At 36.7% G+C, this 14,177-nt stretch overlaps 2 protein-coding genes across 19 annotated transcripts in view; one reads left to right on the top strand and one right to left on the bottom strand.

Moving 5' to 3' along the window:
• Window positions 1-14,177, bottom strand: part of LOC137984000 (NLR family CARD domain-containing protein 3-like) — a 349,493-nt gene that overhangs the window by 165,146 nt on the left and 170,170 nt on the right. The window lies entirely within an intron of this gene.
• LOC137984027 (uncharacterized) lies at window positions 8,337-11,029 on the top strand. Its single transcript, XM_068831242.1, has 3 exons — window positions 8,337-8,769; window positions 8,889-9,344; window positions 10,791-11,029. The coding sequence occupies exons 1-3, from the start codon at window positions 8,506-8,508 to the stop codon at window positions 10,857-10,859; spliced, it is 789 nt and encodes a 262-aa protein (XP_068687343.1). The 5' UTR covers window positions 8,337-8,505; the 3' UTR covers window positions 10,860-11,029.

Raw genomic sequence — 14,177 nt, 5'->3', positions numbered from 1 at the left:
TCTTATTTACAATAACTTTGAAGAAAGTACAAGTTAATTTTTTTGGAAGTCATTATACCTAAAAATTATGTGAAATGCTTAATTGAAATAGTGATTGTGACGTAACCAGGTGAAACATTTGTGACTGCCATCTGTAGTGTGAATACATTCAAGTTAACAACTATCTCAGGCAAAGGATGATTATTATATTCTTAACTTAAATGTACCGGTTGTACTCAATGTATTGAACAGGATATCCATTCAGTTGCAATATTTAGACAGTCTGATAAATAAGCAAATACAAGTGTAGCTGTACATACCAGTGAGTAAGGAAATCAGTATTAGGCAAAATAGTGTTAAAAAATTGCTTTTTAAAATAGGATGTTAGGTATGCTGTTTTGAAGAGAAAGGGGAAGGTCATTTTCCAATAACAGATGAGCAGAATCGTTGTATATCTGTCATAGCATAAGGAAGGAAGGAATAAATGCTGCAAAGACACATCCTGAGTTGGTTATTATTTTTATATTGCTTACAAACCCAAGATAATCATACATAATTACTTGTGTGCATTTTAACAATAATTATCGTGACATTTCAATAGACCTAACGAAAGATAATGTGAGGTAATATAATCTTGTAGGGGAACAGCAGGTCTAAAACACAAGTCACATTCCACAGGTCACTCATTGCAGGTCATTGTTTTACCTTTTGGAAAGTAACCCTAACCCTCAATTTGGCTAACCCTAGGCCCAAGGTTGGTTTTTAGGCTGGCGTTAGCCAAATTGATGGTTTTGGGTTACTTTCAAAAAGGTGAAACAATGATTTGCAACGAGTGACCGGTCAAATGTGACCTGTGTTTTAGACCCGCAGTAGGGGAGCGTCATTGATGATTCTAATAACTTTTTAATTACCCCACAATGTGTGATGAATATAAATACAGCTTTTGGTCATGCACAATCTGTAATTGGAATAAACTTGCCCTTGATGTACTCAGCCTTGATGATGACAATGCTTTTAAAGTGAAACTACTGCACTAACCAGTCCCTACCAACCACCTGTGTTATGTCTTTTCAAGATTTTGCAGAATCTAGTATGAAGATACATGTAGATATGTAGCCATTTAGTGAATATGGGTAAATAAGCGAATAATAGATATTGAATAGACAATGTTCACTGAGATAATGCTTTACCTTAATTATGATGCAATACAATAATTATTGTCACAAATACATGTATAATGAAGATCATGATGCCAGGAAAGGTGATGTTCAATTCACATAGTGACATACCCAAATATCTTAAGATTGAAACTTGTTCAAGGCATTGACCAGCATAAGTTGAATTTACTTTCTGATGAGGTTGGAAGATAAAATATTGAGTATTATTTAAATTTCAAGTTGACTTGTGGGCACAAAGCAAGTCCTAAATATTTGGCAATTCAGAGTTAATGTGAATTAGAAGTTCATTTGTATAAATTATAGTGTTTTGGCATGCTGCATTGCAGAGGTTTCCCCTCCACATAATGTATACAGTAACTTCAACAAATTGCTATTTACAGGGTGTCAAGTGGATGAAAGGGTCACAAAATAAGAAAATCTAAAAGTGGGAACAAAATAGCAGTATTAAATGGACATACATCATTATAGTCACCATTGCGAGGTTCAAAATAATTGTTTTGTCAACATGAAGCACAAGCTTACAACATTATTTTTCTCCAGCCATGAGCACAAAAAATAGGAAAAATTCCCTGAAGAACAATCGAATTTTAAAGACACAAAAAAATAGGAAATAGCAATAGCTCGCATGCACCTTCATCAACGATCTACTGTGCAGCTTCCTACAGTTCCCCTATTATCTAACCCTTGATTTCAATCCATGGCGTTATAGTAAAACCTCCACACAAGTTGCTAGTTGAAACTAGTAATTAAAATTTAGGAACTGGTGAAGAAGAGGACGTTGATAACACTGGCATTTCTTATAAGGTTTTTTTCTGTTGACAAGAAGGAAAGTAAAATACATTAATTTTTAAAAGAAAATTTAATAGGCTGTGCTTCCTTATGTTAGCTTGAGATTATATACAAAACGAAAGGAATAGCGAACTCATCTTACCTTAGCAGACTTCAACTGACAGGGCCGTCTCGGCTGAACTCCCACCTCAATCGATCTATGACAACATTTACTCGGAAATCTGCCTAACTCAATATTGTGCATGAAGCCGCCGACGAAAATTCGATCACACAAGAGCGAAAGACTGTTAAGAAGTTTTACCACTGAAATACCGCTATTCCGAAAGAAAAAAGGTGTACACGATGCTGTGGCTAAAAAAAATTCCTATAGCAAGTAATCGAACAAGACATCTTCGGCCGCCATTTTGTTTGTTATTTCGCTCGCTCGCGTGTCAAAAAAGCCTGGGCACAAACAAATTATCAACCAATCAGACAAAAGTCCCCCTTGCTATTTTTGCCTCCCTCTGAGGCGCATGCCTACTACTTTCTGCCTCACTTCTACGCGCGCGCAGTCACATGGTGTGTCCTCGGTGTCAAACGTTTGCTGGTGAGGTCTGATATTCGGTTTTCGTAAAGTTTTCATCTTTTAAAAGTTTTAAAGTTTGCTGAATCTTCGTAAAGCGTACATATTTCAAGAGTCTGCTGAAGGTCCTCTGTTTCAAGAGTCTTCTATCGATCTCCTGAAGGTCTACTTTCGGTAAGTAAAACACGCGGAGTAAAATTTTACATTGGATTAAGTCTTCATAGATCATATTTTTCAGCATGATTCGTCACTGTCTTTGGAAAATGTGTGCAACACCTGGTGCATCACATTGCATCAAACCGGGTTGTTTAGCTCGGCGGAAGTTGTGCCACAAAGTGAATTTACCGAGTTCTGTAGCTCGGCCGTTGTGCTACAAAGTATTAAAATTTGCGAAGTTTTGTAGTTCACAAAGTAAACACTACAAAAAGGAATTGCTTATTTTTAGTAGCAACCCCTTAACTTCAAAATGGTATTACTCTTAAATTAAGAGGATTCTACTTATTTTGAAAACGTATTACTTAAAACAAGAATTAATTTACCTCGTTTTCGACTATTATTCTTAATTTGAGGGTAATATTTCTAATTTAAGGATACTTTTAAAATTGTTACTTAATTTTAGGACTGTCTTTTTAAAAATTCGCCTTGAATTAAGAACACCTCTCTTGTTTTGGAAAAATATCCCATTAAAAAGACTCATTTCTCGTGTTTAAAACCAGATTCCTTGATTTAATTGCTGACAACCTAAAGTTAAGGTTGATGTTTGGTTAAGAAAGCCCTCAATTTAAGAATTTGTCACCTGATGTAGCACACCATTCCTTAAAATAGGGATTGTTGAAACAAGATTCAGACTCTTTATTTCATGGCAAATATAATTACTGGTCAAAGTCAAAGTGATCAAACTTGCAATTATTATAGCTTAGCCAAAAACAGAACATAATTATGTTGTAATTAATCTCTGAAAACATCCAACAATATGTATTTTAAGTTGTACATGCCTAACTAAAGTCAACACAGTTTCTGAGCTTAAATTATGGTAATTAATTTAGCATTAATTCATATGAAGAACTGCCAAAAGCCATGACAATTAAACATTGATTTTAATGAAGCAATTTGCTTAACGAGCTCTTAATTTCTAAGCTATGTCTAATTGTACTTCAATTTATGTACTCAGCAAATATATAAATGTACATGCAAACTAATGGTCTTCTTGCAGACTGGGCTTGACAACACAACATTAGCAGCCATGAGAAATGTGCCACTATCAACTCGATCAACAAGTATATTTGTACAGTTTCTGACATGACAGAGTTAGACATGGTTTCTCTACATTTACTTGACCAGGGTCAGCTCCACTAAGTACAACGAGTTTCCTAAAACCTCAAGCTTAATAGGCCAAGGTCAAAAGTAATTTAACAGCAGACTGGTGGGGAAACCATTGGAATTTTGACAGTGCCTATGGATACCAAAACGTATTTACAAGGTGAAGGCTAACGGTTTTCGTTAAGTAGATCACCCAAATAGGTTTTGGGTGATACATATTTACCACCATCATAGTTAAAAATATGCATGACCTCATGTGATAGTAAGTGATTGTGCAATACAAGGTCCAGTCCACTTGCCTGAGATGACTCTTCTACTCTATATGCATTAAGATGCTCATTAAAATCTACCGTTTCAAGCATGGAGACTCGAAACACAATAAGCTGAAGGTTTAAAACCCAAATGATCCTCAGAGTTCCAAACACGGGCATTTCATTTTCAGATCTAACCAAAAGAATACATTCCCCAGGGATATACTTGGTGCCATGTTTAGAAATCCAAGATGTACAGTACACACTTGTTATAGATGCAGCATCTAGCTCTAAGAAATCAACTAGTTCTCTCTTTGCACTTTCAAAATGGCCTTCACTTAAATGTTCTATCTTCCCATTGGACATATTGTATACGAAATCGCCCTCCTCTGCTGATATTAAAAATGATGATATTCTGGCCTGATGACCTTTGGCTAATGACATACAAATGTTTTTAAAATTACTTTTCCGGCTTTTCTTTTTAAAGTATTGATGTTTACTCTCAAAGCGCATACACCAATAGTTGACAAGGGGACCTAAAGTCAGTATCAGTCGAGGACAATGAATTAAATAATGCAGCTTTGGTATAATAGTTGCATTAAATGCTTCTTTGAATCCAGAGAGAAAGTCTTTGATTAACCTCTTCAAGTATGCCACATTTTCCACAGAAATCACTGGTGAAACCAGTATGCTACATATTACAAGTAGCTTTTCCACCACCTTCCATTGCTGACTTTCCATGTCAATCCATTGTCCAATGATGAAAGGGAAGACACGTAAAAATAACCAGTTCTTGGCTGCATGCTGTCCAAATGCTGATAGTCCTTTTTCATCACCCCAGTCAGCTTGAATCATTCCCATGGTAATTTTATGTGGTCTGTCGGCCATTTGGGAGTATCCATAGTTGAATTCACGCAAACGCCTGTTGAGTTGTGCAACAGTGAATGTCTTTTTAGTGAGTACGTAGTATTTGAGCAAGTGTCCAATCACATAAGGTATTGCTCCTTCAAACAACACGTGCATCATATCCTGCGGCATTTGTTGAGTTACGTTGAAAAAAGGAAAGTCACAGAGAATACTTCTTCTCGTTATGCCATAGTTGGTACTGTGGTGGTCCCTTAATGTTTGAGATTGATCCATAACCTGACATTGTTCGAGATGTTGTTGTAATGTCCTCGGCATGAAATCTTCTTCCTCAAAATAATTTTGCATTCTATCGTAATCAGCATTACAGTGCCGACATTTCCTCAGGGCACCCCCTACACCCTCTTTATAACCAGCAATGTAATGGCTTGCGGGAGTATCTGCAGCAGCTGCTATGACTGCTCCTCTTAATGGAAAGTGAAACCCGTCTAAATTGAAGGTGAAGCCTCCCGGCTGAGCTAACTGAGCTAGCTCGTCAAGCAGTGGTGTTAACAACCTGTCAATGCCATATTCACGAATATCTTCATAATGAGCTATGGCTAGCAAAGAAATGGTATCCACCCTTGACCTGACAGTGGCATCAAAGTTTCCCAAACTGAAATAGAACATTCCAAGCTTAACACGTTTTGCATTAGAAACAGTCAAACTGATGTCATCGTAATAAAGTATTATTTGCAAAGCAGTTGGATCCTGGGAAAAGATAGGATGAGTCTTAGCCAGAGCACCATCCAAAAAGGAACGATAAAGTGCATCATCACTGTGACAAGGTTTTAAAATCTCCCTTCGTAGTTCATTGTTTCTAAGAAGTTCTTGAATAGTCTCCAAAAGTGGAACATAATAATATTTTCTTGTTACTTTACACAACTTTCGTTTTCTTCCACGCCCTTTCGAAACCCATTCCTCACCAAGAATTATTTCACGAGGATTCTAAAAACACAAGAACAAAAAGATTTCCTGAATGCAAATACATGTACACATTCAACACACATTGTATGTCTGTCTGTCTTATATATAATGAATAAACAATGAAATGTGTAGATCATTTCACTTATCCTTGGAGTATTCAATGAAAAAATATGCAGAGTCTGTTAAGTGGCACATTTCCTTCTGTAGAACAAACTATGGTAGCTTCCATTTTTCAATTCATTGTTTATGTTAAAATTATAGTTAAAACAATAAAACAACATGACTTTGAGGCCCTGGGGAATAATATCAGCATAAGACTGATTTTTTTTCTTCAGAGCCTAGATGAAATGAAATTGGGTCATTGTGATGAAAAGGTAATTAAAAATTACTGTAGACACCTCACTGCTTGAATGTGTTTCTTTAACCACCAGCCAATGTAAAAACAACTTCAAGTATATGTAACTGGTAATTGTTGACAATGATTATTTCTTGTATGATTAGTAACTTACCACATAGGGAAGGTGTTGCTTTATAAACTGATCCTTCAACCAAGCAGTATCAATTCCTTCAAATGGATTCATTTCATGCTCAAAGATTGCCCTTATAACAGGGATTTCATTATGCAAATCCAACCCACAATTCTCAAGTGTACCTAGGACTTCTGCCTGGATATGTAAAAGGCTCCATCGTATTAATGATGTCGTTCTTTCTTCAACCAATTGAACTGCATTGCGAGCCAACATGCACCTTTCTTGAAGATGAACTGAATATAAGGCAGCACCCAATTTTCTTCTCTTATTGTAATCTGAAGAATTCTCGGAGTTGTCATCCTCAAATGATAAGTTAGATGTACCATCTCCAGTGTCTTCCTCACTGTTACAACCAGAAGGAATTTCAAGGGAACTTTGGTCATTGTCAAGCTCATTACAAGGAATAATTACACCCTGTGAATCAATATTGTAAGATACAGCATTTGTGAAAGAGTTAACCTGCATTCTTTGTTCTTTGAAAAAAAAAAAAAAAAACATTTTCCATTTAAGATGATGGGAAATCAAGCAAATGAATTTAGAGTTGGTCTTCTGGGAGGAGAGAGCTGAAGATGCTCAACCAGGTGTCAGCCTAACATGGGCCAACTGCAGATTTTCAAGAAGTATGCTTCTATAATAATGTTGTAGAAAATCATTCATTTCAACAATAAAGACTGCAAATATTGAAAAAGAGAGAGTCCATACAATAGGGTTATCAGCCTTGTTACCTATTTGTATTGTTTAACCCCACATTTGCCCGTGTGACTCCACTTCACGTTCGACTGCTTAGTAACCTGGCATATCTTGTGTTTGCGTACACGTGTACGGGGAGTGGTATATAATGACTGTTTTTTTGTTTGACTTGGAGAAAACCAAGTTGGATCAGAACAATACCTCGTTTGGAACTTTGTTTTTCCAATTCAGTTCGAGTCATTTTCAATTGTTTTCCTGTCTTCTGAGGGACTTTAAACTGCAGGGGAATGCGCCAGTATTAAAGCGTGAGAGGAATATGAAATCTTACCTCGTTTTCCAAAGATTGATTACTAGCTTCTACTGCGTGTGTACGCGGTTGTAGAACGAAATCAAAGTCGATGCCAGTATCCACTGTCAAGGAGTTTGCTGGAATGTTGAGAAATGCCACGTGCTTAGACCGAACGTGCTTGTATAAACTATTGTAGATTCTGTAACTGTTTTGGCAACCTTGGATTCCGCATGTAATATGAAAGTTACCTTCGTCTTTGTGGTAAACATAAAGATGAGTGAGTAGTTCACTCAACAAAAGACAAATAAAAGCCCCGAAACAAAAGCCGCACTTCCAAACGCCAGCCATTATTATTTGAATTGCCGAGTGGGTCTGGAATCGATTCACGTGACAACCATCTTCCCGCCTCTTCGGAATACGCGCCATCCGCCCATTTTGATTCTCACTCCTCATGCAAGAGGCCAGTTGTTGTGGTAAGTTTTTCTTCTTTGTACGTCTGTTTACTGTTCTCGGAAATACTTAAAATACTTCACGCTGCCTTTAGGCGTAAGTAGGTTACACATTTACTTTTAAATATTACTTGTGGCGAGCAAGGAGCGCCTTGTGTTTGAAAATCAAGCTCATGCACGCGGCCACGTAGCGCGCGTGCTAAAAATCAAAAAATCAAGAAAAATTCAGCAATCATCAACAGCAAGTGGAAGTCCATCAGAAACTAAAAAAAAGTACAAATTAAACTGAATTTGACCTGAATGAAATTGTCAAAGGTCTCCTACAGTTATTTGTTGAAGTACTGAATGGAGATGTTGGACTGCACGCGCAAACAACAGGTTCAGATTGTGCTTTGCCACTTCTGTCGCTCTCACCTATTGCATAATTATTGTGCCGGTCATCACAGGCTGGAAGAACTGTTACAGACAAAAGTTTCTATTGAGTTTTCCCGCACAGTCACTAAGTTTCTGACGGTTCTTGATAAGTGCTTTTAAATATTCAATTCAACTTAGGAAAACCGTCATTTTAGTTGCTCTCTAGGATACAAAAGAGAAATTATTAATTAAGCTCCATTTTTTTCCTAGCATCTACAAAAAACATGATTCGAATTCTGGTGTTATTCAACAAAAGGCGCAAAATTGTAAGTGTTCAAGGCACAGACTTGCAAGACCTAAAAGCAGCAGTTTTTGCAGAATTTGATGGGATTTTGTTGCCACAAACCCAAGTTATTTTCCAGAAGTGGGATGAGGAGTTTGGTGAATACGTTGACTTTGAAGAAGATGGTATTTTGAAAGACAAGGACAAAGTGCAGATCCTACAGGATTTGTCTATGAACTGCTTCACAAATACACCAATAACAGAAGTGAGTGATTTTGTCCTATGTGAAATTTATTTCGGAGATATTCAATGTTAAACACACTGTACTACCACCCTTTTAATTTGACATTCATTACAGCCTTAGTTTTGTAAATTTTCCCCCAGCAGCACTGTAAGACCCTTCAGTCACCAACACCTTCAAGCGGAAGCTCCAGTGCATCATCTCTGTCGAGAACATTGTCAGTGGACACAGACATGTCTGAGTTGAGTGACGAGGAGGAAGTACGGCCACACAAACAACTAAAACTACTTGAAGAACAACCAAAAATTTGCATTCCAGATGGATTTCCAACTTCCTTTCAGATGCCTGAGCATTTTGGTTCTAAAGTTGATAAAGCTCTAAAATCAGGTGAAGTGGACAACAAAATTAGAAGCTGTGTTGTCAGAACAGTGTCAACATGTGTCTGTGCTGTAGTAAAGAAACCAACACCAGTCATGAGCGAGTATTTGGCCAAAAAGTTAGTGCAGAGATATCCTTGCTTGAGAGAAAGAGACCCCAGGGAGTTTTTGAAACAAGCAGGAGTTAAGGTGGATGATAAAGGGAAACCTTTCAAAAATTGGGTAAGGCTAAAGAAGCAAAGTAATGGTTAGTTCTTTTTAAGTCAAAGCAGAGCAGAGCAGTTTTCAATCCACTGTCCACACTAATCCATAATTTTTTTTATTCATGTGAGAGTTGCTTTACTACCCCAATTCAAAATGTGGACTATCTTGTTTTGTCACTTTGAATGTTCTTTTTAATCATTGAACACCCAAGTGCTTTGAGGCAGTTACTGTTAAGTGTTTTTCCTTAGCCCACAGTAGAACAGCCTAATAATTTAAAGCACTCAGCATTTTAATGAATTGGTAATGCATTAGTATGATTTATTGTATCACAAAGTGTCCTGTCCTGGGTGGGTCATTGTAAGAAGAATTGATGATCTCAGAGCGGGAAGGGGGGGGGGGACTTCCATATAAAAAGGGGAGGGATGCTTGTTGGAATTTTAAATTGAACCCCCAAAGGAGACCAATCTGGGTGTGGTCTAGGTTTTTTGACCCATAATAGAGACCATATTAATTCTGTGATTGAGCTTCAAGCTGCTTCAATTTTACTTTTTCCCGGAAGATTTATGTTTTAAAGGACGAACTCTTGAAACTCGGTATAAGGGCAAGAATCAAATAACAAGCTTGTGAATATTTTTAGCTGTGATCAAATAATCGTTTTGTGTCAGTCGCCAAGTATTGTATAACACTCTTGCAAGACAATGGACAAAGATATTTGTTTATAATTTTGTTTAAGTATTGATGGATACTATAGAGAACTTCAGTCGAGTAAATAAAGAGAGTTAAAAATATACATAGTAAATATACACTTTTATATTTGTTCATGGGCAACCCAAAAGGAGACCTTCATAGGTACATATGATTGTGTTTTACTCACGACACCCTTGGTGAGACCAAAATCTGAAATTTACACCCCTTAGCAAGACACTAAGCATCTCTTCTCTTTTTATATGGGTTCCCCCCCACTCACTAGCTGTGGGCTGAGCATCTGACATTGGGTTTTATGCAGCTGGGTTCTGGATCTTGCATGCTGAGATAAACATAAAAAATAGTTAAGTGTGAATGGAAAGTTAACAAAGTAAATCTTTGTTAGGCAATGCTGAAAAAGCAGTTTCAGAGGAGATTTGAAAACATGCAAAGTGGTCGGGCTGAAAAGGAAGAGGATCTGGATAGCAGCATGTCAGATGAAGGGCATCAAGGGAGTGGTAATTAAACTTGCAAATTCTTTATCACAATTATAATAGGCAATAGAGTTTACAGTTCACATAGTATAGCTTATAAAGTTTAGTTCCCCTAAACTTCTGTACAACTTATCATCATATTAGAGCAGTTTCTCAGTACTATTTATTGCTATTTGGGGGTATGATGTGTAAGCTACAGTAGTGTAGTACTCTACTGAATACTTATTAGCTGGAGAAAAAATTTTAAATATGAAATCAATTTGTTCTGATTGTGTTACATGGACAGGATCTACAACTGATGTTGATGATGGCCTTTCCACTGAGCGGAACATCAATAAACTCAAATCAGAGTTAACAAAGAGCAAGTGGAACAGCAAAGTTGTGCATGAACTTTTAAAAGCAACCTTCACAGCTCGCAGAAAGGCCATGCTGAAAGTTGATGCCAGAAATAGGATCCCAAGGTCCTTAAAAGAATACAGGTGTCTGAGTCATCAGGTGGAGGTAAATAACATTGGCTAGCAGATGCAAAACTAAAACACAGTCAATTCTAAATGACAGCATTTCTAAAAGTGAAGAAGTGTTGTAAAATAAGATAATGTTCTTAAGGGACCACAAAGTGAACACAGTTATGAGTATAGAGTAATGGAATATCTTGCTGATTCTGATGTTGACCACAAGAGACCCAGGACAGGAAACAGTACATGCGTGCACAATATACATGTTTGCTTGTGGCTCTATCACCAACTCTTACACCTAAAATGTTGCCAAAATAATAACTATTATAGAAGGTGCAGCTTGTACAGTTATTCACCAACAAACAACTGCGATCAGCAAAATGGTAACAGTCATTGGAAAATCATTGTTCATTTCTTCATACTAGATTTTGCTCATCTTTCATTGTTTTTTTTATTATTTTAGTTTGAGGAAGAACTGCTGAATTGTCTGGAAAAGGTATACAATCTTAAGCTGACAATTGAAAGCATGATCCTATCATGGAAAAGACTTGTGGATCCAATCTTGAACCTGGCCAGCAGAAAGAAAGTAGTAAACCCTAAAGAAGGTACTAAAACTGGCTCATTCTGCTAGGTTGAATACTTGTACTGTTGTGTTTTCTTTCAGAATGATAAAACCTGATTCACTTTAGAATTCACTAATACAATACAAAACAAAACTTTATTTTGAGACTGTAAACTTGTATCACTATAAAAGAAAATATAGAGCAAATCACCAAAAAATATACTCTTGATTATTAAAAGGACCTTTAGGAGTTAGCTGCCCTAGCTCCTTTGGGGAGACTGTTCTACATTTTAGGACTAGTTGGGTCTTGGCCTATGATATTAAAACCAGTGTATGGGCACCAATGCAGAAATTTTAAACTAGTCTATTGAAATGTTTCAGGCCACTGTCATTCATTTCAAAGGCAGATAGTGCTACATGCATCTAACCAATAAATAGCTACTGTAACAGTGTATCCAGTGGATAAATGACATAATACTTTCATCCATGGTGGATAGTGCATTATCCACTCTTTAAAGAAAGAAATGTTTCATACAACTTAAAGGTACTCATTGTCAGTCAGTCTTATGCAAATAGTGTACTATTATAATTATACGTTAAAATAGAAAGCTTAAAGAACTTTTTCATTATTTTTAACCTGTATAATTATAGATTCAGAATTTGGGAATGAAATCAAGGCATTGCAGTGCCTGCCAGCACTCTTCAGATTACAGAATGTGGCCCACAAAGATGCAGTACAAAGTGTTATTGTTTCACCAGAGGTAAGATAGGTGGACGTTATTCTTTTACTCTGGGTTGTTGTGAAAGGAATTATGTCGAAGCCTAAACGAAACAGAATCCTTTATTTAATTTAAGGGACAGGCCATAGGGTAACCCTTTCAGAGGCTTAACTGAAAGCAACCTGCTATCAACAGGCTCAGCTCTGAGCACTGTACTTACCTATGTATACAAAGTTAAATTAAAAAACATGTATGTAAATACTACTATTTACTTGATGGCCTGTGATTAAAATAGTAATACATTAGTTAGCCTGTGTGATAGAAAACTACATGTACATGCAACCTTTAATTATCAAGTTCATTATGTTCCCTTACAGGAAGGTAGCTCCTTTGAGGAAACTACTGCAAGAGCTTCGTCACCTTCACCATTCCTCTTGTATAACCCTGGTCAACAGATGCTGCTTATGCAAAACAGCAAAGAAGAATTCATGGACTTATCATTTCATGGTGAAGATGTAATCGCAAGAGCAGTAATTTCCTTAATAGGAATTTATTATATTTTCCATCTGGAATACCCAGCGGTTGCAAAAGGAGCATATCTCTTCCTACAAGAGCATGTCTTACATGACTTCCTGGCCAAGAGACCACTTCGTTATGCTGCACGCCTATTTGAGCTGAAGATACCTGCAAAGAGTAACGTCTGAAGCTCACCTTAGTTACATGCAGATTTAATACATGCTTGAGAACAGCTGTTAAGGTTTTGTAGAGAAGATGTACTTTTAAGGTTATATCAGCTCCATGCACAGTCATTATTGTACATTGTTGACATTATTTTAGTTACGTTACAGTTGCACATTATGCTTTGTTTGAATAATAGAGTCAAGGCGACTATATACTGCCTGTAAGCAACTACGAAGTCTTTATAAGAGAACTGTTAGATCAGTTAAATCCAACATATAAGCTGTAAAGCTCCCCTGTAATCAACCACTACTTCAAAGCTTAACTGACTCCTTGTCTGGATCTCTGCCATAAGCAACCACATATACTCATGGTTTTGTGCATCAAGGGTGGTTTTTAAGAGATGTGACTGTATTTTTGGTTGGTGTTTGGTTTCAACCTTTTATGATAGTAGTTTTTAAAATAGGGCCAGCTGTTAACACACAAAAGCAAGATAGCTTACTTCCCTGGATGACCTGTCTGCCTACCCAATAAACCCAGAGCAATCCAAATTTCCTTATTGTACCTTACAAATGCAAAACATTTTTGGCATTACAGAATAACCTGCCCTTGGTAAGCTGTCTTTTCACTAGGTAAACAGGATTACCCAAGTGAAATATATTATTCGTATGAAATTTAGTGGCAAATTTTTATGTTGATATTTTTGTGTACAGTACTGTATTTCTGACTGCAAGTTGTGGATTAAATAAATTTTTGTTTGTTGTTTATACTACTCATGTCTACATTTTTTTTAGAATACACAGTCATGCTATTAAGCTACATCTACCAGTGGAATTATGGAATGTTACTTCTTTATTCAAGAATGTTGTTCATATTCTGGGTGCATTGCCTTGAAATAAGGGTATCAAACTTCCTTTTTTACAGGCAAAGTGCTCCTTAAAAATTTAGAGCCAGCCCTGTTAAAGGGAATGTGGTTCTCACAAATTGAGTATCCATGCATTAATTCTTGGGTCAACTTCCTCATATTAAGGGTATTGCGAATGTTAATTTTAAGGAATCATTTAGAGATTTACCACCTTGATTTTTGTAAGGATATACCTTATCTTAAGGGAGATTGTGCTGCCTTGTTTTAGGGAAAGTTTCCCTTGCCTATCTGACACAAATTTAAGTATAATTCCCACTTGATTTAAGTAATTCCTTTTTGTAGTGAATTTACCGAGATGTGAAGCTCAGCGGCACCATTTCATCATGACTTATAT

This window comes from Montipora foliosa, chromosome 13 (genome assembly GCF_036669935.1).
Source record: "Montipora foliosa isolate CH-2021 chromosome 13, ASM3666993v2, whole genome shotgun sequence".
Classification (NCBI taxonomy): Eukaryota; Metazoa; Cnidaria; class Anthozoa; order Scleractinia; family Acroporidae; genus Montipora; species Montipora foliosa.
The sequence above is the reverse complement of the archived record's forward strand: the minus strand, read 5'-3'. Positions and strand labels throughout refer to the sequence as shown.